The sequence below is a fragment of the Pteronotus mesoamericanus genome, unplaced genomic scaffold (assembly GCF_021234165.1).
Source record: "Pteronotus mesoamericanus isolate MK-2021 breed Mesoamerican mustached bat unplaced genomic scaffold, CSHL_Meso_final contig_101, whole genome shotgun sequence".
NCBI lineage: Eukaryota > Metazoa > Chordata > Mammalia > Chiroptera > Mormoopidae > Pteronotus > Pteronotus mesoamericanus.
The window spans coordinates 20,252,091-20,275,850 of NW_026555001.1; the positions used below are offsets into that span (position 1 = coordinate 20,252,091).

Sequence of the window (23,760 nt, forward strand, 5' to 3'; positions counted from 1 at the left end):
TCTTGTATAAAGTGTTGTTTTATTTTTAAAGCTCACTTTATAATTTCTTTTTCTTTTCTTTTTTTTTAAGATTTTTATTTATTTATTTTTAGAGAGGGGAAGAGAGGGAGAGAAACATCAATGTGTGGTTGCATTTTGCACACCCCCTCCTTGGGCCCTGGCCTGCAACCCAGGCAATGTGCCTTACACTGGGAATCGAACCAGCAACCCTTTGGTTCACAGACCAGCGCGCTCAATCCACTGGGCCACACCAGCTAGGGCCTTGTATAAAATTTCTGAGACTCCTTTCTAAAAGACAGTAACCACGATATCATTATTCATACCTTTTTTAAGGTTTTTTTTTTGTTTTGTTTTTTTTACCATTTTAACCATTTTTTAAAGAAGATTTTTATTTATCTTTAGAGGGGGGAAAGGAGGAAGAAAGAAGGTCAGAGAAACCTCAGTGCATAAGAGATGCATCAATTGGTTGCCTTTTATGAGCCCCCAACCAGGCACCTGGCTTGCAACCCAGGCACATGCCCTGACTGGGAGCCGAACCAGCAACCTTTAGGTCCACAGGACAGTTCTCAATCCACTGAACCATAACAGCCAGGGCTATTCAAACCTTTTTAAGTTAATAATTTCTCATTACTCTCTTTTATTAAATATCATTATTACTTAAATGTCTTTTTGCAGTTGTATTGTTTGAATCCGGATCAAAATAAAGTTTATACATTACATTAGCTTGACATGCCTTTAAATAGGGAACCATTTCTCCTTTGGGTTTTGTTGGGTTTTTGTTTTGTTTTCCTTTCCGTGTATTTGTTGATGAAACTTTATCCTGTAGACTTTCCCATATATTTGACTTTGCTTATTGCTTTCCCATGGTGGTGTTTAATATGTTCCTCTATATTAACATGTTCCTCTGTATTTTCTGTAAAATGGAATTAAACCTAGAGGCTTGGTCTGGTTGTTGTTTGCTTTGTTACTTTGGGCAAGAGGTGGTCCTGTATTCTTTCTGTGGTACCATATCAGGAGACACATGTCTGGTGTCTCCATTGTGAGGTTGTCAGTCTGATCTTTGCCTAAATATGTCTTCAGCATCTGTAAAATGGTGGTATTCTTAATTCTGTCATTCCTTATGCATTTATTAACTGGAACTTTTCCTCATCAATTGTGAGTTTACCTTGAAATACATAGTTCACATATGAATCAGGGTAATGCTGATTTATTTTATTTTCTAACTTGGAGAATGAGTTGAGCCGGACGCCGTGGCGCGCACCTGTAGCCTCAGCTACTCGGGAGGCTGGGGCAGGAGGGTCACTTGATCCCACGGGTTCTAGGCTGTAGTGCGCTCTGCCCATTGGGTGTCGACACCAAGTTCAGCCTCAATATGGCGACCTCCCGGGAGCAGGGGAGCCACCAGATTGTCTTAAGGAGGGGTGAACCGGCCCTGGTCAGAGAAGGAGTTGATGTCCTAGCAACTTTTAAAGGTGATTTTTTTTTTTTTGTGGTAATTATCATTGTACTGTAAATTGATGGATGTTATGATAGTTGACATACTTCAGTCCATTGCCGTCTGTGACATCAACTTTACAAACCTTTCTTAATCCAAAAATTTTATATTTTTGGCCATTTGGAGCTCCTTCAGATTGGCTCTCATGTTGACTTCAGCTGTTTAAAAGCAGCATTTGAATTACTGGGAGGTCAAAGAAACAAGTGTGAAAATAACAAGGAAAGAGAACTTTCACCATTTTTATCTTGCAAAGAGCAGTGTCAAATTCTGGGTATCAGGTTCAGTGTTAAATAGTAAGTGAATTATTTCCTCATGTTGTATTGATGTGTAGAGATGGGGGGAAATCTTCTACTTGCAGTTGTTTTCTTTAATCATTCTCTCTGATAGAAGTCAGCATCTTATTTTAAGATACTTATTTTAATGTGACAGAACATTAAATATTTCCAGTTATGTTTGTGATTTATTACTTTGATCTTTATGCTCATAATAATTAGATATAGAACTTCTTGGGTATAAAGCAGTATTCTGTATTTTTATCTCATTTAGGGCATGACAAGCTAACAGGTATTTTTCCCTTGTACCTTTCTAATTTTTTTTAACTGGCTTGTTTATTTCTTAAAGGCACTAAAAAGTGTAACACAAGGTTTGTATTTAGTGAAATTTATTATCGAAAGATTGCTGTCAGTTCTGAAGATCTCATTAACATCATGTCTTTAGTAATCAGATAGTATTTTAGCTTGATATGGATTAGACTCAGTATTACAAAGATACCAACTTTCTTCTAGTCGATGTATAGATTTAGCACAATCTCAATGAGAATTTTTTTAGGCTTTTTAAAGAAATTGACAAGCCAATTTAAACAATGTAAATAGAAAATTAGCTAAGAATAATCCAGACAATCTTGTTTTCCAATTACAGTTGACATTCAATATTATATTAGTTTCATTCAGGTGTATGAGATAGCAATTAGACAATTACATAATTTACAAAATGATACTCCCCACCCCCAATAATTCTAGGAAGACAACCTCAAAGAATATAGAGAACTTAATAACTTTGCCTGATATCAAAGCTTACTATAAAGCCAGTTGGACTGGAGCCATTGAACATCCAAATGGGAGAGATGAACTTTTGACTGTTTTATAATGCATACACATGCAAAGAGAGTTTGTATTCTCAAAGAAATTAAGTAATTTGCTTTTATAGTCACGTAGTTAGTAAGGAGTAAACATTTTGAGGCCAGCTCTATCTGGTTTATTCAGTGATGTCACTCCATTTCTCAGTGTTTTATTTTTGTAAAGCAGTTGTCTGAATATATAAAGAATCTTTTCCTGTTTCCTGTATTTAGAATTTTTGTGAACATTTAATTAAATTATGGTAAAATAGATTTAGCCTGTTAAGCGTTGGTGAGAAAAGTGAGTTGGGGGAGGGAGGGATTAAAAAGCAGTGAAAGCCCAGACCTTTCTCCACAGCTGAAAGCAGATTCAAATCTCAACAAATATTTGTGTAGACGTTTTGGTGGTTTTTTCTTTATATTTTGTTGATGATTTTGTTATTGGACACTGGCTACCTTCTCATTTAAAGAATTGTTTTACACCCTACGTGGATTTCTGCATCAAAGCATTATTTGACTATTCCCAATCAGCATGTTCTTGATCACTGTGTTAAGATCATGCTCTTTAAAATACTGTGCTTAGAAAGGTTTTAGGACGATCATTTGTGAAGTTTCTATTTTTGCATGTGCGTGCTTTGTTTTGGGATTTGGGGATGGAGTATGTTTTTCTGGATAAATACTTCTTTTACATTACCTTCCCAGGTCAGCCCTCTTCCCAGCAGCATAGCAAACCCATCAAGAGAGAAAATGAATGTGCCTATAATGTTTGTCTAGGTTCAGAATTATTCTCCCCAGTGTTCATAATTTATTAAGCAAGTCTTATGATTGCATAAATCTTTAGTAAATATGATTTTAGAGGAAAATCCCAGCCCTTCAATTCTTCTTCACCCCAATCAGGAAAGGGTACTGGTTGTGAAATCTCAACAGGAATATTCAAAAGGAAATGCAGAGATAGCCTAATTTATTCACTGTCACCAAAAGTATTGACCGAAGAAAGGAATTCAGGTCAAATCTGAGAGGGTGGTTATGTATATGCGGGGAAGTACTACTTCTCATTTGTTCATACTAGACGGCCCGTAAAGCTCAGCCCGTTGCTTATTCTTTTGGAGGGGTTAGTTTTTAAATTGTCCTCATGTTCAACAATCTAGAGGTAGTTACTTTTCCCTAAAGATAAATTCAGGCAGTTTTTTAAACTATACAAAAGCTATCCTTTTTGATGGAATAATAGAAGTTGGCATGATCATAGAAATGATATAGTACTAGTCTGAAGACACTAGTTCATATGTTAAAAGTTCTATCTGTGTAAATGTTCTTTGATGAATGAAGGAAGAGTATTAAATATCTTCTGTACAGAGGATTTCCCCCTTCCCTTTATATTTTTAAAAAGTTTAGGCACTAGAAGCTAAAAGGTAAGATTACTTAACAAGCAATAGAAATGGAAACTTTGGTTTGTAGTTTGCATTTAATATTGTTTGCTTACATATTCTCACAAAATGGACAAATTCACTGTGGCACACTTGACATGTTTATGCTTTTTACTTTTTATATTAGTCTTCCATTAAAATCATGGAAGATTATAATTTTAACTAAAATCACTTTGGTGTTTAAACTCATCAAAGCCTCATTTTTCCCCAATAAAATTTTTGTGTCTCTATATTGCACATACGTAGGTAGTAATAATTAGAACTATTTAATGTGGTTTGCTCCCTGTGTAACCTCAAGCATACCCCAGATTTTAAAAATAGCACACGTCATTAAAAATGTTCTTTGTGATAGAGTATAACTGAAAGCTTTAAGCAAATTATTCAGACATAATAGTAAAAAGAGAAAAAAACCCTTAGTCTAATTGTTAGCTCCACTTCCTTGAATAAAGTATTTTAGCTTCTCTAAATCTGCTGGGTTATAAGTAAAATGGAGATCTCTTTGTCACATGGGGTTGTTAAGGGAATAAACATATGTATTAGTTTTGTAATGCTGCTTTAACAAATTATTACAACTAAGTGGTTTAAAGCAACAAATGTATTGTCTCACACTGTTCTGAGGGCTAGAAGTCTTCACAGTGTTAGCCCGGCCCTTTTCCCTTTGAAGGCCGTACAGGAGAGTTCTCCCCTGTCTCTTCGCAGCTTCTGGTGGTTGCCGGCAATCCTTGGCAATCCTTGGCATGTAGTTAACACCAATCTCTGCCTCCACTAGTACGCAAGGTTCTCCCTATGTGTGTCTCTCCTGATTTTCCCCCTTTCAGGGACACCTGTCTTGGTATGAGAGCCCAGCCTGATCCAGTATGACCTCACTTTTAACTTGATTACATTTGCAAAGACCCTGTTTCCAAATAGTCAAATTCACATGTACCAAGAGTTAAGATGTAAAGATATCTTTTGTGGAGACAGAGTTGAACTCACCACCGTTTCCCTCTGGTGCCCCCCCCCCGCTTTTTTTTTTTTTTTTTTTTTTTTTGTATAACATATATATACACCAAAAAATGTATAAATTTATCAGTGTACCCCATCCAAGCATCCCCAAGAATCCTAACCTATTCTAGCATCAACCCAAAGTCCCAGATCTCATCTTCTGTGTCAGGTGAGAGTCTGGAGATGATTTGGCCTGGGTCAAAATTCCTCTGGACCTCTGGATCTATGAAACCTAGAAAATCAGTCACCTGCTTCCAAAATACAGCAGTGGGACAGGCATAGGATAGACATTCCCACTCCAAAAGGGAGAGAACAGAAGGGCTTACTTGTCCCAGGCAAGGCGGAAACCCAGCAGGGCAGGTTCCGTTTGGTTTCAGGGCTTGAGAAGCATCGTCTGTGGCTAGATCCTCTGGCCTCTGTGTGTGTGACTCTGCCCTCAGAGTCATTCTTCATTTTGTCTCTTCTCTGTCCCTTTCACTTGAAGATAGATGGCAGTGCTGCTGCTGGTATAAAATTGCCGAAAAACCTGTTAGTCTTTCATTCACGTCAGGGGGGTGCTGGTTACACTCATGGGCTCTGCTTCCTCAGCACTTTGTCTTCAGCTGCTGAGATTTTTCAGATCTTCCAGTGCTGGGGTTCCCCACCAACACCACCACCACCACACACACCCCAAACAATTCTTTCTTCAGTCTTTTCTCTTATTTTACTCTAAGTAACTAGGAGGAAGAAACCAGGCCACACCTTTAACACTGCCTGGATATCTCAGCTGAATATCCAAGTTTATCCTGTACAAGTCCTTATAAAAATCCAGCATAACACATTTCAGCAAAGTTTCTGCCACTTTATAACAAGGATTGCCTTTCCTCCCATTTCCAGTAACATGTTCTTACTTCCTTCTGAGATCGCACTTGGAGAATTTTTAGCATTCATTCATGTTTCTACCAACATCGTTCATGACAATCTATGTATTCTCCACGGTGATAGAAACTTACTTTACATGTTCATCATACCTGTCTGAGCCCTCACCAGAATTGCCTTTAATACCTGTGTTTTTACCAAACATCTCTTCAAGGCAATGTAGGCTTTTTCTGTTACGCACCTCAGGATTCTTCTAATCTCTGCCCATTACCCAATTCCAGAGACACTTGCACATTTTCAGTTATTTGTTATAATAGCACCCCATTCATAGTACCAAAATCTGTTAAGTTTCCTAGGGCTGCTATGGCAAATTACCACAGCCGACTCACTCAAAACACAGACTTTCAGGAGGACACAATTCAACACAGTGCAGCATTTTATGTGGAGTTTATTGCCTCAGTGCCCAATAAAGAATGCTCGATAAATGGTAGCTGCCTTTTTAGAAACTGTAATTGTGTGTAGGAAGACTAGACCATGTTAGTGTGCAGATACTTAGGTTGAATTAGGCTCACAGATCAAATCGTTCGCTTTTCGTTTTTAAGATTTTATTCATTTTTAGAGAGAGGAGAAGGGAAGGAGAAAAAGGGAGGGAAACATCGATCAACCGCTCCCCACATGCCCAGCCCAAAACGCAGGCACATGTCCTGACTGGGGATCGAACCAGCAGCCTTTCGGCTTGCAGGTCGGCACTCAACCAGTGAGCCATACTAGCCAGGGCTGCTTTTTGTTTTTCAACAAAATAATGCACGCCATGGATCCTTGTGTTCTAGCATATAGTATCAATTTTGAGTATTAATTAAATGGGCTTTGTAAAGTAGGTAAAGAAACTGATTATCTTGAATACATAAAACCTATTTTAAAATGAGTTGCCAAGATCTCAGTACAAAAGGTGTGTCCATTGTTGTCCTTTGAAAACTTTTATCTTTCAACGTTAGAAATCTAATCAGTATCTCAAAGTGATTCGTGTGCACATTGAGAAGTATTTCTCTGGTCTTTTTTCCACATTAAAGTCTAGCAACATGCAGATAAATGGACTAAGAAGTCAGGTTATCCAAGGCTGAATGTTCCATATACTCTACTTCTCTTGAAAACTGATCAGAGAAAAAATACTAAAACTACTAATTGGATCTTTATATGAGCTAGAGGTAACTAAAGTTAATGTCCTAAAATAAAAGAGACTGTCTTCGTTTTGACTTCTTTCAGCCCCATTCCATTCTATACCATTGATTCTTTGCCTACTCCAACTAGCTACTCATCTTCCATGATCATACTACCATTTCTTGACCTTCTCAGAAAGTTGCCTTCTAAAGCAGACTCTGCCTGGTAGCCTGTATGTAATTGTAATCTTTTCAGATCCCAAAATCTACTTGGATTGATTTTTATTTGAAATTGGTAGTTGACAACCTGCTATAAAATGAAACCTTAAATTACCTTGATTCTAATTCATTAGCCTCCAAACTCTTCTATCAATAACCCTCAGATAGATTTTTTAAAAAAATAAACATTATCTACTGAAGGTAACTCAGTAGGTCTTAAACAAGATTAAGGAATTTATATTTTTAAAAGATATACACAGGTCTAATAGGTTGAGGAGCTATCATTCCATATCCTAGACAATGGGAAAATGAAAAGTAAAAAGACTGGTCAAGTCATTTTATTTCGTGGTTGTTTCAGTTGCATTGTTTTTCTCCCCTGTGTTTTAACCAGTATTTTAAAATATTCTTGAATTGTGGTAATTAGTTGGGAAGTATTCTAAATATACCTAAGGGAATTAAATGAAAAACTCACAAAATCACATTATTTGTCCTAGGGTAATTGTAAGGTGTTTACCTTCCTTCAGTTTCGTGAGTGAACTTGAAAGATAACTGTAAGCAGAGAAGGAACAGCACACTACTGTGTGATAAGCTCTAGTCTGAGAGTCCTGGCTGACTAGCTGCAAGTCACATCACGTCACTTTGGACCATAGTGACTTCATCTGTGAAAGGATAGTCCAGATCTTCATGACCCATACAGCCTTCTCGGAAGGTGGTTAAGAAGCGGCCAGTGACAGCCATGTCAGTGATGAGCTGAAGGGACTGTTAATCCCTTTCACACATTTGGTACAGCGCACATCTCCTTTTAGACAGCCTGTAGGAGTGGTACAAATATAGATAATGTGTTTGTCTGTTTTTAACAAATCTTGGAATGATTTCAGGTTTATGGGAAAGTTGTAACACTAATACAAAAGAAATTCAGCATATTCTTCACTGAGATACTCCAAGTGTTATTTTCTCACATTCGCTTTATAACTTTTTTCTCAGTCTTCTGCTCTGCACCTCCCTCTCCCCTTGTATTTATATGAAAGGAAGCTGCAGACCTAATATTCCTTACAAATACATCAGTGTATTTTCCTAAGAATAAGGACATTTAGAAAATATAACCACAATTATTAAAAGGAGGCTGAGGAAATTAGTATTGTCAAGTGACCTCAATATTTTTGAAGATTACAGACCATTTGTTGTGTAGAATGTTCCTTAATCCCAAATGGATTTTGGATGACATACTTTCAGTGTTTAGAAAACCAAATTTCAAATGTTCAGTGTATATTACGAAGTGGGTTTTAAATGCTGCTTATTTTGCTAGGACAGGAAGGTATTCTGCATGAGTGATTTTATTTTTAATAAGTGAAAGTTTAGTCCTCTAGAAGTGAAAATTTGAGTTTCTGTTTTTGAAACTCAAGGCAGTTTAACAGTATCATTTTCTGAGGTGTGTATTTTGAATTTGGTGTTGAAAATCTTTAGTGTGTTAAGGATAAAGAGAAAATTGGGCTTTATGTGTGAGGTAATGGTAAGCGACAATATAGAGGTAGTTATAAGAGGGGGAGAAGCAGACAATTAGGGCACCACGTACTGGGAACTGTGTATAAGACACAGGTCTGGAATAATGACATGAAAACTAGACTGAAGAAAATAGAGGAGGTACTCTAGCAGGGTGCTGTAGGTTTGTAGCATAAAGTGACATTGTCAAAGTGGCCCTTTGAGTGGGAAAATACAATTTTTAAAAAAGATATGGATGATAATTGTATCACCCCTATCCTGCTAAAAGGTTAAAGAATTGTTAGAGACTGGAATGGTCTAGTGATCAGTTATTGTTGTAAACAGTTAGTGGAACTATAGAAATAGAAATAATAGCGGACTAGAAGGGTTAATAGTGAGCAAATTGAGACAAGTATTAGGACACTGAATTCTTTCACTTTTTAAATGTTTCCTATATGAGCACTGAGATAGTCATGTAGAACTGGAATGAACATGAGAACTTGATGTTAATGGCTTTAATGTTTAAAATGACTTGTTAAATTACACACTTGTAAGGAAAGATAAAATAGAACTGGCCCTTAGGCAGTTGATTTACATAAAATATTTTTGAATATTTATTATCTACTTAACTGTGTGTCAGACATGTATTAGGGACTAGGTTTCTAGCATGTAAGTGAATGTAATTTTGTGGTACTTACATTGTAGGGGGGGCTGAGGATCAAATAAATAATATGTATGTATAAATATATATAAAGGATGTATGAAAGGATGTGTATATGTATGTATATAAAGGATGATGGGAAATTGAATGAAGAGGAATAAAGCCAGGGCAGTGGGGACTGAAAGTAGAAAAGGGATGTTCTAACTTAGTTCACTCTGGGATTATGACGCTTTTACTGCTCCTTGTCCTTTTAACTGTTTTTGGCCTTTAATGCCTCTGCATAAATTTGCACCGACAATGTGTCCTTGGCATCATCTTAACCCTGTGGTCTGGATGGTTATATATAGCACTGTTCTAGATAGAGATGGAATACAATAGCATAAAGCTGATAGTGGGTTTTGTTTATCTGAACTACAAAATCTGCATTTTTGCTATTTTCTATATATTTTCTTTTTTAAAAGGACACTGTCAAGTACTTTTAAATGGTTATTTGTAATAAGCACAATTTCCAGCTTTATTTATTTTTGTTTCTATTGACTGCCCTTTATTCTTTGGAATGGGATATAAGTTAAAGAGGATCTTTAGTCATTGTCTTAAATGATCAGTATTAGAGCTCTAGGAATAATAAATGCTGTTTCTTACTGTGATTTCTTATCTGTAAATAGTATTCTATGGAGAGTATTTTTAAGTAAAATATTTTAAAAGAGTGCGTCATTAGAATTTACTGTCTAGTATTGTGGGGGATTGACTTCAAAAACGAATTAGTGTGTTAACTAAGAATTTTTTAATATACAAGTATATATGACTGACTGCATTTTAAAATATATTTCAAAAAAGTACAGATTGGCCTTCAGTGTTCCATTAACACAGAGTAAATTTTAGTCAAACTCTATTTCAGTGGCTTAAAATCTGAGCTGACTAGTTATTTGTAACTTGCTTGTTAATGTAACTGAAAGTTTTGTTGGTGATTTCAGTATTCTGGTATTGATATTAGTATGTATGGCATTAGTTGTTATGATTATGTTTTAAACTAAACTGCCAAAAACAAATACAGATTTTTCTCATGTATCCCGCCTCCCCCCCACCCCCATAATCTCATAGCCACACACATTAAGTGAATGTGAGATTTCCCCTCCAATTTTAATTTCCTATTATATAAGATATAATTAGTGGGATGGATATTTCTTTACTGACTGAAATTTTAGTTTAAGTAACTTATTTGATAAATGACTTTGTCAAAACTGTTTGCTGACCACAACTGCTTTGTTGTAGGAGGACTGACAAATGGTAGTGGTCGCTATATCTCTGCAGCACCTGGAGCAGAAGCAAAATACCGAAGTGCTTCAGGCACTTCCAGTCTGTTCAGCTCCAGCAGCCAGCTCTTTCCTCCTTCTCGGCTTCGGTATAATAGGTCTGATATTATGCCTTCCGGCCGAAGCAGATTATTGGAAGATTTCAGAAATAATCGCTTCCCAAACCTTCAACTTAGAGACTTGATTGGACACATAGTTGAGTTTTCTCAAGACCAGCATGGTTCTAGGTAAGTAATGGTGATTTTTGATAATTGCCACTGTGTTTTTGTTTTGGAAATTGCTACCTTGTAAAAACCTAAATTTTTCTCGACGAGGGTCATTGGATCTGCATTAAAGTTGGAAGCTTTTAAAAAATAAATTCCTACTATGGATTATATTTTGTCTTTTATATTAGGATAAATGATAAAAAGACAGGTTTAAATTTATTAAGATTTTCCAGTTTTCTATAATGAGAATTTTTAAAAATATTTTATTTTTAGAGAGGAGAGAGGCAGAAGGAGAGAGAGAAACATTGATCCATTGCCTCTCGCAGGCCCCCAACCAGGACCTGGCATGTGTGCCCAGCAGGGAATCGAACGGGCACTTTGTGTCTGCAGGCTAGTGCTCAAGTCCACTGAGTCACACTGGCCAGGGCTGATGAGAATTTTTCATAATTAAAATATAACAGTGCCTTTTCATTGGATTATTTTTATTACATTAACTCAATACATTTAACATCTTAAAGTTTTTCTTAAAATATTCTGAATTGCATTTGTGGACTTAAGCATCCCTGTTGTGTACATTGTCTAAAAAATAATTTACATGCTTTTGTGTTCCTTTATAGACTTGTATTCAGTATGACTTAACATTTGTTACCAAAATATTTGATGTCTTTATACATTAAATACATGGACTGTAATGCTTGCGGATGTGAATTAGTGTTTTCAAGATACAGCACAGGAAGAAAAATAGTAGAATTCTAGTATTTATCAAATTTGAGATGTTTTCTCCTTTTTTAGTTTCAAGGTAGACCAGAAATTTTTAAAAAATATTTACCGATGAGATAGCTTCATACAAATTTTATCTCCCGATAGTTGAAAGTTCCTTAAGAGTAGCAAAATGAACTTTGTATCACTCAAAAGGGCTGGCTTAAAAAACATAAAATAAAAGGAAGGAAGGAAGGGAGGGAGGGGGAGGGGAGAGAAAAGGAAAGGGAAAAGTCTAGCTTATAAAGAGTTCAGTTACGTTTGGTGAACTCTAAAGGTTTTTTAAATTATGTTGTAAAAAGATGTAATGTTGTATGTATATTATGAAGAATACATGAATAACCAGTACAAATGTTAGTAACTTCCTTTTTTCATTGATTATAATGCAGTTGGAACTAACTTAAGAAAGATTAAACATCTTTATATCCATATTTTTGCCATTATTAATAATACTTCTAAGTTAAGGTATGAAAGAAATGCTTCATAACTTTTGATCTTTTTGTTATATTGGCTGTCCACAGTAAAGAATGTGTTAATGCTGTTTTGGGAAATAATTGTATTTATGTGGATTGGAGGTGTACAATAATCAGGTCAGAGACAGACTTCGCAGGAGCTCGTTTTCAGTGTACTGTTGTAGCATTTAAAATTTTTCCCACTTAGGTTCATACAGCAAAAACTAGAGAGAGCTACTCCAGCTGAGCGACAGATGGTATTTAATGAAATTCTGCAAGCAGCATATCAGTTAATGACAGATGTTTTTGGCAACTATGTTATACAAAAGTTTTTTGAGGTAAGCACCAGTACATGTTTGTGTTATCTATCTATCCAAGTATATGCTTAATACTTAGAGAAGCTCTGGAAGTTGGTTAAGAGTCATTTTCACATAAAAATATAGAAGCTTTGGAGGAAATATTTGCAAATGATATAAAATAAAGGTATTATATCCACAGTATTTAAAGAACAACTAAAACTCAAAAAGACAACCCAGTTAAAAAGTGGACAAAGGACTTGAATAGATGTTTTTCCATAGAAGATATACAAATGGCCAGTAAGAACGTGAAAAGAAGCTCAACATCCATTGTTATTAGGGAAATACAAGTCAAAACCACAGTGAGATTTCACTTTACATCTATTAAGATATCTGCAATAAAAATGAAATGTAAAATGTTGTTAGAGATGTGAAGAGGTTGGAATCCTTGTACTTTGCTGGTGGGAACGTAAGTTTAGCTGCTGTAGAAAACAGTTTGGCAGTTCCTCAAAACCTAAACATAAAATTACTATACAACCCAGCAGTTTCACTCCTAGGTGTGCACAGGATGGGTCAAAGTAGGTTTACAGTTGTGAGTACACAAAACACAGTTTATTCTTGTATTATTACTTATTATGGTATTATTTTCCATATGAACAACTAACTATAAGCCTACTTTTGTCCTGCCCTGTATATACCCAAAGGAATTGAAAACAGGGACTCGAAAGCTAAGTGTTCATTTTAGCATTATGCAGGGTAGCCAAAAGGTAGAAATGACCCAAACGTCCAACAGATAAATGAATAAACAACATGTCATATATATGTATATGCAATAGAATATTTTTCATCCATAAAAAGGAATGAGGCTCTGATACAGGCTGCAACATAAAAGAAGCTTAAGTGAAATAAGCCAGATACCTAAGGACATTTTAGGGTTCCACCTATATGAAATAATCAAGAATAAGCGTATTCATGGAGACATCAAGTAGGTTGACTGGGATGGGGGTGGGGCGCAGGGCGGAGCTTTATGGTGTAGCGCACGCAGCGTTTCTGTTTGGAGCAATGAAAAGATGTAGAAACAGATTGCGGTTGATGGTTACACAATAGTGTGAATATAATTAATGCCACTGAAGTAAACACTTAAAAATTGTTAAAATGATGTTGTATTCAGGGTCCAGCACCAATAATGCCCCTTTTTTATTACATAAAAATCTTTTATTACAAAGCTGTAATTCTGTAACTTAACAATATCACACTGACATTTTAGGTGAAATGTTCAAATTGCTGTCAATTTCTTGCAAGACATCACGTACCCTACCAACCGCTTTCAGTGGCCTTACTTCTGCTGGGCCCTGTATATTACTACGAAAAGTTTTTTATTAAAGTACTGACATACAATATTAGTTTAAAGTATACAGCACAACAGTGATTCAACATTTATATACCTTATGAATCACAAAAATGCTCTTTTAAAAATATGGGCCTACTGTAAAAGGGAGGGTTAATATAAATTCTGATTACTATCCAAAAATATAAAGCATTGAGAGTAAGTCTCAGGTAAAGCCTTGAATAATAATAATAATACAGTCTTTATTTGGATTTTGGTAGGTGTCTTTTTTTTTTTTTTTTTTAAGCAGTTTGCCTGGTTCTTTATAACTAAACGTCTATTTGTATAGTTTATGTCAAAATGTAGTTCAGAATTATCTAGTCTGAATGTATGGGTCAGAGTCATTACATTAAAGATGAGCGTTGTTTGCTTGAAATGAAAAGTGAAGATGTATGTTAGTAACAAGATTTTTGATAGTGTGACTGTACCCCAAAGGTAGTAATGCAGTTATTATTTTAAGCATCTGTGGATCTGTCTTAATTAGTTGTTACCTTACTAAATGCCTCCTTCCTGCATAATTCCCAAATGTGATGTTTTAAAATTTGATTCAGTAGGCTGCAAACAGTGGGTTACTCAAGTTAATCCAAGTAACATGGTCACTTTTTAGTAATATTATTTTCTTCTTTGTCAGTTTGGGAGTTTGGATCAAAAATTAGCCCTGGCTACTCGTATTCGAGGTCATGTTCTACCCTTAGCCTTGCAGATGTACGGCTGCCGTGTTATTCAGAAAGCATTAGAGTCTATTTCATCTGACCAGCAGGTAATTGTAAGTTAAGACAATATTTTTGTATTACTTTATTCTTTTTTATTTCACACTGATCTTGGAATGAAATAGTAAATGTTTCCACCGTTAGATGAAAAGATTTTTTAAATCTGTCTCAAACAGTAAATTATTAATTTAAAAGTCATAGAACAGATCTTTGTTCTGTCCTCTATTCTCTTCATCTTTTCATCTCTAAGTCAAGATATTTGAGTACTTATGATGTGACAAGCAGAGTGCTAGATGATGGGTATTTTTTGCTGTCCCTTGCTTTTTTGATTTCCCTTCATTTTAGGAATATGTTTTACTGTTTTCAATGTTTATTTGGATTGTACTTGTAGTTCTTTCATAAGAATGAAATTTTAAAAATCAATTACATATTTATATATAAAGTTTTTAAAAATATAAACAGGAAAAGTAACCTAAGAATTCTTTTAAAAAGATCTATAGTTCTTTAAGAGAGAGAAAGTACATATAAATTAATGGGCAGTTATACCATGTTCTTGGAAAAGTCTAAATATTTTAAATTAAGGGATTAATGCAATCTGAATCACGTACATACTTGTGGGAATTTTTCTTTTAACTCATCAAAATTTTAAAATCTTTTAAATAGATAAGAATATTAAGGAGAGAAGGGATGAGGATAAATGCTGATGTGCTAAATTTTTTTAAATAAACTGAAGTGTCACTAATTACTGCGGTTTTCATATGAGATAAACAAATTGTCAAAATGATACTCATATCCCCAGCTACTGTTTTGTATATGATGGGGTTAAGCATTACAATGAAACATCAAAAGAATATGAAAGTAAGTATTTATTAAAATATATTCTTGCCCCAGCTGGTGTGGCTTAGTGGATTGAGTGCTGGCCTGGGAACCAAAGGATCACCAGTTCAGTTCACAAACAGGACACATGCCTAGGTTGTGAGCCGGGTCCCCAGTTAGGGGCATGCGGAGGCAACTGAGAGGCAACCGATCCATGTATCTCTCACACATTGATGTTTCCATCTCTTTCTCCCTCTCTCTACAAGTAAATAAATAAAATCTTTAAAAAAAAAAAAAAAGAATATATGGATGGGGGAGGGTGTTATGCATTAGTCACAGCATTGAAAATCTGTGAGAAAGTAACATTCCTCTGGGACTTGTTTTAGAGTAATTGAAGATATGTCACAGTGGGAAAAAATCAGCAAGTTTAATTATGTGGTCAAGCTTAGACCTTTTCTGCTGTATCAAGCTGATACCGATAATTTAATGATCTTTCAAATTTCTTTAATATTTGAAAATATAAAGCACTTAGGAGTAAGCATTAGATGAACCAGTTAATGAACAATGGTACTATATTGTCTGTTTGGATTCTTAAGTACATTTTATTTTGTAATTTAGTTCATATTTAGTTTATAAGCAGACATCTGCTATATTTCAACAGGATTCCTATACAACTATGTCAGAATGTAGTTGAGTTCTTTAGGTGAGAGAGATTTTAAATGTCAATACCTTTACACTCTTATGTACTCCATTTCCTCACAATACTATTTATTATTGCACTGATTACATATTTATCCCAAAGGAATAAAATGTTTGTTTAGCAAAGTCTTACAAATTTTTAAGAAAATATATTGAGCATTTGCTTTTTAAAAAATGCAGTTAGTAAATAAGCTTACTGTAAATAGGTTCAACGTTAATAGTAATCATTTGAAAGGGGTCGTTTTTGTCCATTAAATTAGCAAAAAAATCTGAAATCTCCCAAGAATTACCCAGGCTGGTGTGGCTCACTTGGTTGGAGCATTGTCCATAACCGAGAGGTCACAGGTTCAGTTCCCAGTCAGGGCACATACCTGCATTATGTGTGTGTACAGGAAGGCATGCAATTGATGCTTCTCTCTCACATCAGTTTCTCTCCCTTCCTCTAAAAGCAATGAAGAAAAAGTCCTTGGGTGAGATTTAAAACAAAACAAAACAAGATTATAAAAAAATCAATCTCCCAAGAATCTGTTTCTGAAGAAGGTATTAAATGTAATAAATAAAAGCTATAATTGAAAGAAACTATTATAGGAAGAATAAAAATGTCCAACAATAATTTCTTCCCATAATTGAGATAATACGTGAAAATCGCACATCCCATAAGAGCTCAGTTTCTTACCCTTTTCCATGCATTGATAGACTCGTGCAGTCATTTAAAAGAATTATTTGGGCCCTGGCTGTGGCTCAGTGGATTGAGTGCCAACCTGCAAACTGAAAGGTCTCTGGTTTGATTCCCAGTCCGGGCACATGCCTGGGTTGCAGGCCAGGTCCCCAGGAGGGAGCATGCGAAAGACAACACACCAATTGATATATCTCTGACACATTGATGTTTCTCTCTCCCTTCCCGTCTCTAAAAGTAAAAAGTAAAATCTTAAAAATACCAAAAATAATTATTCGGGAGGGAGGGTGGTGCTAAGTACAGGAAAAATTCTGAATGAGTTACATTGTTGGCTGAGAAAAATGAATGGAAGGAAGATATACACAGTGAAGATAGTAGTTTAAAAATCCAGTTCATCACTAAGCTATATTTCAGCAAGTATAATTACATTATAATCTTGTAATATGTTTTAATAATTTTCACCTTCATTGGCTTTTGCTAATTATACTTTGGGGGCAGGATTTTAAACTTCAATATGTTAAAAATTGCAAACAAAATTTTGAATATACTTTTTGTTCTTTTCACAGTATTTCTAATCCTGTTATGTTGTTCCATTAGGCAGTTATTTACTGTCGTCTTCTCTTTTGTAGAGTGAAATGGTAAAGGAGCTAGATGGTCACGTACTCAAATGTGTGAAAGATCAGAATGGGAACCATGTTGTGCAAAAATGTATTGAATGTGTTCAGCCACAGTCCCTACAATTCATCATTGATGCTTTTAAAGGACAAGTAAGATTTTTTTTGGGCTTCTGTCTAGTTAGCAAGGCATTATTTTAGATTTTGAGTGTTAACACATTTTTCATACAAAAATAGACAAAAGAATGAATGTGCATTAATTTCTGCCTCTTTTTAGAGTGAGTCTATAAGGTTTATTTTTTTGAAGCTAAGAAGTAGAAATACGAATTCAATTTTATTACTTTAAGAAGTAAGAAAACCTCTGTTAGAACTGTAAACCCAACATTCTCCAAATTTCTTGGGAGAAGAGGGAGGAAGACTTAAAACTGTAAAATAAAAGATACAGTAAATATTAATTAGTCACTAATAGATAGTAATTAATAGTTCCTAATTACAGTGTGCACTATCCCCACCCCACAGTACATTTCTTCTCATTATTACATGCCCTCCACCTTCTGTTTTGGTTCCTTTTAATCAAAATACCTGTTAACTCCTACATTGAGCACCCCATGGCGGTGGTCATATTAAATGTGAATTCCCCACCCTTCTAGTTTAATTCAGCATGTCATCAGAAACCTGTGTTATAGATCTTCCCCAAAATGTCAGAGAATGGAAGTTTAATTCTTCCCATTGTTTTAAGGTGTTTGTACTTTCAACTCATCCTTACGGCTGCAGAGTGATCCAGCGCATCCTAGAGCACTGCACTGCAGAACAGACCTTACCGATCTTAGAAGAACTCCACCAACACACAGAGCAGTTGGTACAGGTATAAACGCCCTAATAATTTAAAATGTTTATGTTTTTTGAAAATGGTTCTGATTTTTTCTTTTTAGGAAATAAATTTTTTAAATTAATGCACTGTAGAGACACCCAGTGAGACAAAAGCCTGCATCTTTAAAGAATAATCATTATTCTTATGGAAAATAATTTTTAAATATCTGTACTTAGGATCAGTATGGCAATTATGTTATTCAGCATGTACTGGAGCATGGTCGGCCTGAAGACAAGAGCAAAATTGTTTCTGAAATCAGAGGAAAGGTCTTAGCCCTGAGTCAACACAAATTTGCCAGGTATTGCAGTATTTTCTAATTCCAAGGATCTATTCCTTCAGCTCTTTGGCTTTCATTAGTAAGCACAGATATGCATATAGAATGTAACATTGGCATATAATCTTTAGGAGAGTCATAAAGCATATATAGAAGGTTGCTTTTATTCTTAAAGAATCTACACAACATACTGGTTTGCCCACCTGTTCTATTTCTGAAGACTTTTGTTAAAAAATTATGTCCCCAAGACCTTTGAGTGAATGCAAATTTATTTAGTGCATGTTTCTGAATATCTCAACTTACTAATGACCTAGTTTCTGCTTTTTTAAGATTGTAATTTTTATTACAATTTAATTATAATTTTAAGAAACCTATAATTAGACTTGTGGAAGTCCAGTATGGGTTCTCCTAGGATATTTGTTTCTGTTTTAAAAGTAATTACAGGTATGAGCCCTGACGGAGTAGGTAGCTCAGTTTTCTAGAGTGACATCTCGATGGGTCATGGTTGCGGGTTCTTCCCCTGTCAGGGCACAGACGAGCATCCGCCAGTGAATGCATAAATAAATGGGGCAGCAGGTCTGTGTTTCTTTCTCCTCCTCTCTCAAGATCAACAAATAGAATTTTTTAACAAAAAGTAATTGTAGAGAATTACAAGAGAGACCCATCTTGATTCTTTTGTCTTCTAGCGTGTTGAGCAAGTTCTTTCAAAAGAAATTTTGCTATAAAGAAAAAAGTTACAATATAATTTTTTTGTGTATGTACTTTAATTTTCAGCAATGTAGTAGAAAAGTGTGTTACTCATGCCTCCCGTGCTGAGAGAGCTTTACTGATTGACGAAGTTTGCTGCCAGAATGATGGTCCTCACAGTGCCTTATACACCATGATGAAGGACCAGTATGCCAACTATGTGATTCAGAAGATGATCGATATGGCTGAACCCGCTCAGAGGAAGATAATCATGCACAAGGTAGTGAATTTTATAGCACTTAAAACAGTTGATTCAATTTGTGTGACTTAAGGCTACACATCTAATATCCATAGGCTTTAACTTTTTTCATAGATGCTGTAACTGGGGGACAAATCTAAAATGAATGGATAACTGCAGATGTAGGTATGGGGTGGCGTACCCTTTAATTAAATTCTTAAGGTAATCTCAGTAAAATCACATTCACTTCTTACCTGTTTATCTACCTTTAACATGGTTTTTCCCTTCATGGTAATTTAGGTACACTTGATTCCCCATGTAAATCAAACGATTTTAAAAACATAGACTAGTTAGGCGTCCTGTAGCGCTGGCAGCCCCTCTGCTGCTGTTAGCGTGCATAGTAGAGCGCGAAGAGTGGTTTGTTCCTGTCGCTGGACAACTCTGAGGGTAGATGTCTGGGCAAATTGCATGGAACAGAGCTGCTTTTGAAAACAGCTGTCTTTGGATTTGAGTTTGAAATTTCCAATTACTAATCTAAATTACTCAGATTTGGGGCACTTTTTAAAGAAGTCAGAAACTAAGATAACTTAGGTTTCCTAAACAGATTATTTGTTTTTCAGATTCGACCTCACATTACTACTTTGCGCAAGTACACCTACGGGAAGCATATACTGGCCAAGTTGGAAAAATATTATTTGAAAAATAGCCCAGATCTAGGGCCTATTGGAGGACCACCAAATGGAATGCTGTAAAGGAAAAAGAGAAAGAAGATAATGTAACCATGTGAAAAGAACGTTTATTTTGTGAATTATCAAAACACAACTCAACTATGAATCTTCAAAAAAATTTTTTTTAAGCAAAACTATTTATTGACTTTACTCATCCATTTGTAAATTTTTTAAGGTTCTTGTGTATATTTGGGGGGTGGGAGTGGTGAATTATAAATTATATTTCGCCCTGAGTGGAGACCTATCAGATTGGATTGCTGGCAAAGCACAGAATGCCTGTATATGATGTAACTGTATGAGAAAAAAGCTGTCACATATTTTGTAAATTTTTACCTTGTAAAGTCACAAAAATAGTTTTTAAAGGAAAAAGTACAGTATTCTTTTAATAAACTGGCTTGCAGTCTGGTAGGTCTACAGACCCCATAGCACAACAGGTTTATAGAGATGTATATAGAAATATAGTCATTTTTTTTGTCCTTTGTGTGAAGCTTTTTATAACAGATTAACAATCAACTACATAAATATTATTAATATTTTAAAAAGAAAGTTAAGTTGTATTTTGGTAATTCACAAACTATCATGCAAATAAAACTGAGCAAGTAAGACAAGAATTAAATGATTTGCGATGAAAAGAACTTACATTATTTGCAGTGGATGTGATTTTAATACAAATACTGCCCTAAAACGTTTCTGGCAATGTACAGAAGTATTGTATATACTTACATATGTAATTGTTGTAAGAGGTAGAAAAAAACAAAATCATGGTGACACTTCCATCCACGTAAGTGCACTAAACAGAAAGTTAACCCCTATTTTAACTTTCCTGTTTAGTTTGCAACGAGAAAGTGAAAATTTGTATATTGTTTTGCTTATAGAATTACAAGGAAATGTTGAGGAAGTATTGAGCTTTATTTTGCTTTTTCATAGTAGATTCAGAGAATAGGAACCAGATAGAGGTGAAAGGGGGCCACTGAAAAGTGAATGTGATAGCTCAGCATTCAAGCATGATCGCATATCCAGATAGCTTTTTTTGCTTCCTATAAATATATGCATTGTGTGTGTAGTAATAGATGGTAAGTTTACACATTGAAAGCAAATCTCGTTTCAATGTTTATTATAAAAACCTTGCTAATTTAGTAGTGATGCTTTCCTTGGTTGTACAGGTGTACATTTGTAAACCTTCATGCTGTAAATGGAATTTGTTTTATCTCTTTGGGATACCTTTGCATTTTAGTGTACATTTACGTCCCTGCCCTCTTTGACCTGGCATATAGTGTTGTATAATGTAAATTTATTTCTCCAAATCAAGAGTGATTTTTTAAAAGTTTTTTATCTTTATATGGTTTCAGAAGTATGACCCGCCTTTCTTTTTATTGTGAGAAACATTTTGTTTTATGACATAATTGACTCTGTTAATATGGACATGCTAGGATTTGGATCACTTTCAAGAAGTCAGGGTATTATGCAAAATAGAAAGTATTGGACTGAGATATTTGGTTACCAATGAGGCCAATGCTTTTTCCATCTTATTAAATGTGATGTGACTTTTTTCTTTGTACAGAAGAGTACTGTATTTTTGGATAGCCTACTCCCAAGTAAGAGCAAATCTGTATGATAACATTTTTTTCTCTGGACATAAGACATAACAGTAACATGATGTGTACATTTACAAGCGGCCTTATGTACATTTCCCAACGATCTTTTTAAGGCAAAATTGTGACCATATATGTATAATTAAAATCGTTTTTAATCCTTTGCCTACGAAAATATTTTGGAAAAAACTTGCTTTGTATATTCAGTTTCTGAAAGATAAAGAAAGTGCTTTGTATTTTGTTGAAGTCAGTATTTTGTATAAAACATTTATGTTGACCCACTTACGTTTAGTGCTGAAAACTAATGAACCACGTTGTCTCTTTAGATTGAACACGTAAGGGATTTGTTAGAAATCTACAGAAGAGAAGCGATCTTCTGAGCACAATACCGAATATAAAGGTTTTATCACTTAGCTGCTCATATCATGACCCTGAAAATAATGGCATAAAGTTAGGGGTGCCAGGCATACTTTGTCCTATTTGATGTTGAGTTACTCTAGCTTTTTAACCCAACATTCCATGATGAGGCCATTAAATCCCACCACTTGTCACTGTCACGCCTCATAGTCACACTGGTTCATCAGCCCATCCCAGTCACAGAAGCAGGGCTTCCCCCGACTCAAAGCTGCTCTCTTCCATGCCACTCTGCTTTGTTTTGCCAACCTCAGAGTGTCTGCCCCGTGTCGAACTTTTGTTCCCAGCATCAGCTCGTGGTTTCAGGATCAAAGTTGTCCTTGCATAAGATTGGCAGGGACTTTCCTGAGTTCGCACAGTTGAATTCCTGATTTTCCTTCACCCTTAGCCTCTGTTGGCACAGACAGTTACCTCCGCAAATTTGGCAAGTCCGAGAAAATGGCACGTTGGGAAACGGAATCCTCTCCTGGGGTCCTGGATGGCCCCATGTGTCCTGATGTTGACAACCCCGTTATCCCAATACTGCAAGGCCTATTCTAGAAAAAGATTTGTGGCAGAATTTTTATGGTCTGCCATTTTTAGCGCCCACCTCTGATTTCACCTTTTAAGCAGTCGGCATGGGGTTTTGGTAAAATCTGAAAATGGCGTTTCAGAACAAAGAAGCTTATTTGGGCAGGACCACTTGGGCTTTTACTCTTGAGTGTCTCCTTTTGACATGGATTGTTTCTGGACCAGTTTGTCTAAGTCCTGGCTCTTATTGGTTCATATGAAATAATGTTATCTTCACTTCTTTGTATATTATGTATAAATTAGAAAATGAAAAATGTGTGAATAACATTGTATGAAATAAACCTGGTCTTGTGTTTTTCTCTAGATAAATACCCCTTTGTACCTCAATTGTAATTCACTTTGCCCATTGAAGTTTACTCTGCCTTAAGGAAAACAAAAATATTTTCACATGGACACTAGTCTGGGGCCACTGATTAGTCTGATGGTATTAATCCTATCTTCTGATTAAGGATTTCTGTAATTAAAGTGATTACACACTTCATAGGATGAAGTTTCTAGGGCTGTTTCCTTATCAATAAAATGATTCCAAGGGGTTTTTTTAGGAGTAAATCAAATAACTTACCTTTACCAGTGGGTGTTTGCTTCCTTTCCACCTGCACTTCAGGAGACAGTGTTTAAAGAAAAGCAGTCTGAGTTGAGCATGAGTTTAAAGTTTACTTCCTTGCTTACAAATTTTGTGAATTTGGATGTGTTAACTCAGATACCTAAGTTCAGTGCCTTTGGCTTTACCATGGGATATAGTACCATTTTTAAATCCTTGATGTTGAGAATATGTAAAGATACCTAGGACTTAATTCACAACTAATGCTAACACTTTCCGTTTTTCTGTCCCTTATGTAACTAAAAATAAAAGCCACACATAATTTGATAGCATCCAAAATGGAAATTATATAAAGACTAAACGGGAAAAAATTTTCATCATACACATTATCTTGAATTTTAATTTTGGTTTGGTCCTATTGTGAGCTGAAATCAACCCTTCTGGAATTGTCGACCTACCTCACTTTGTAGTGAAAAAGATGCTCAAAGGGGAGTCTATACACATCCTTCCTCTCTCACTTTCCAAC

The 23,760-nt window shown here is 35.5% G+C and overlaps 1 protein-coding gene across 8 annotated transcripts in view; it reads left to right on the forward strand.

Moving 5' to 3' along the window:
* Window positions 1-23,002, forward strand: part of PUM2 (pumilio RNA binding family member 2) — an 87,837-nt gene extending 64,835 nt beyond the window's left edge. For 6 of the 8 annotated variants that reach the window (XM_054569255.1, XM_054569246.1, XM_054569281.1 and 3 more), the window contains 8 exons: window positions 10,664-10,931; window positions 12,330-12,459; window positions 14,436-14,570; window positions 17,335-17,472; window positions 18,059-18,184; window positions 18,367-18,488; window positions 19,239-19,431; window positions 20,010-23,002. In XM_054569255.1, the coding sequence (XP_054425230.1) occupies window positions 10,664-10,931; window positions 12,330-12,459; window positions 14,436-14,570; window positions 17,335-17,472; window positions 18,059-18,184; window positions 18,367-18,488; window positions 19,239-19,431; window positions 20,010-20,141 (1,244 nt within the window). In that variant the 3' untranslated portion in view covers window positions 20,142-23,002. The remainder of the gene's footprint in view (window positions 1-10,663; window positions 10,932-12,329; window positions 12,460-14,435; window positions 14,571-17,334; window positions 17,473-18,058; window positions 18,185-18,366; window positions 18,489-19,238; window positions 19,432-20,009) is intronic. The other 2 variants (XM_054569264.1, XM_054569288.1) reach the window with 1 other exon arrangement.
* Window positions 23,003-23,760: the final 758 nt, after the last annotated feature.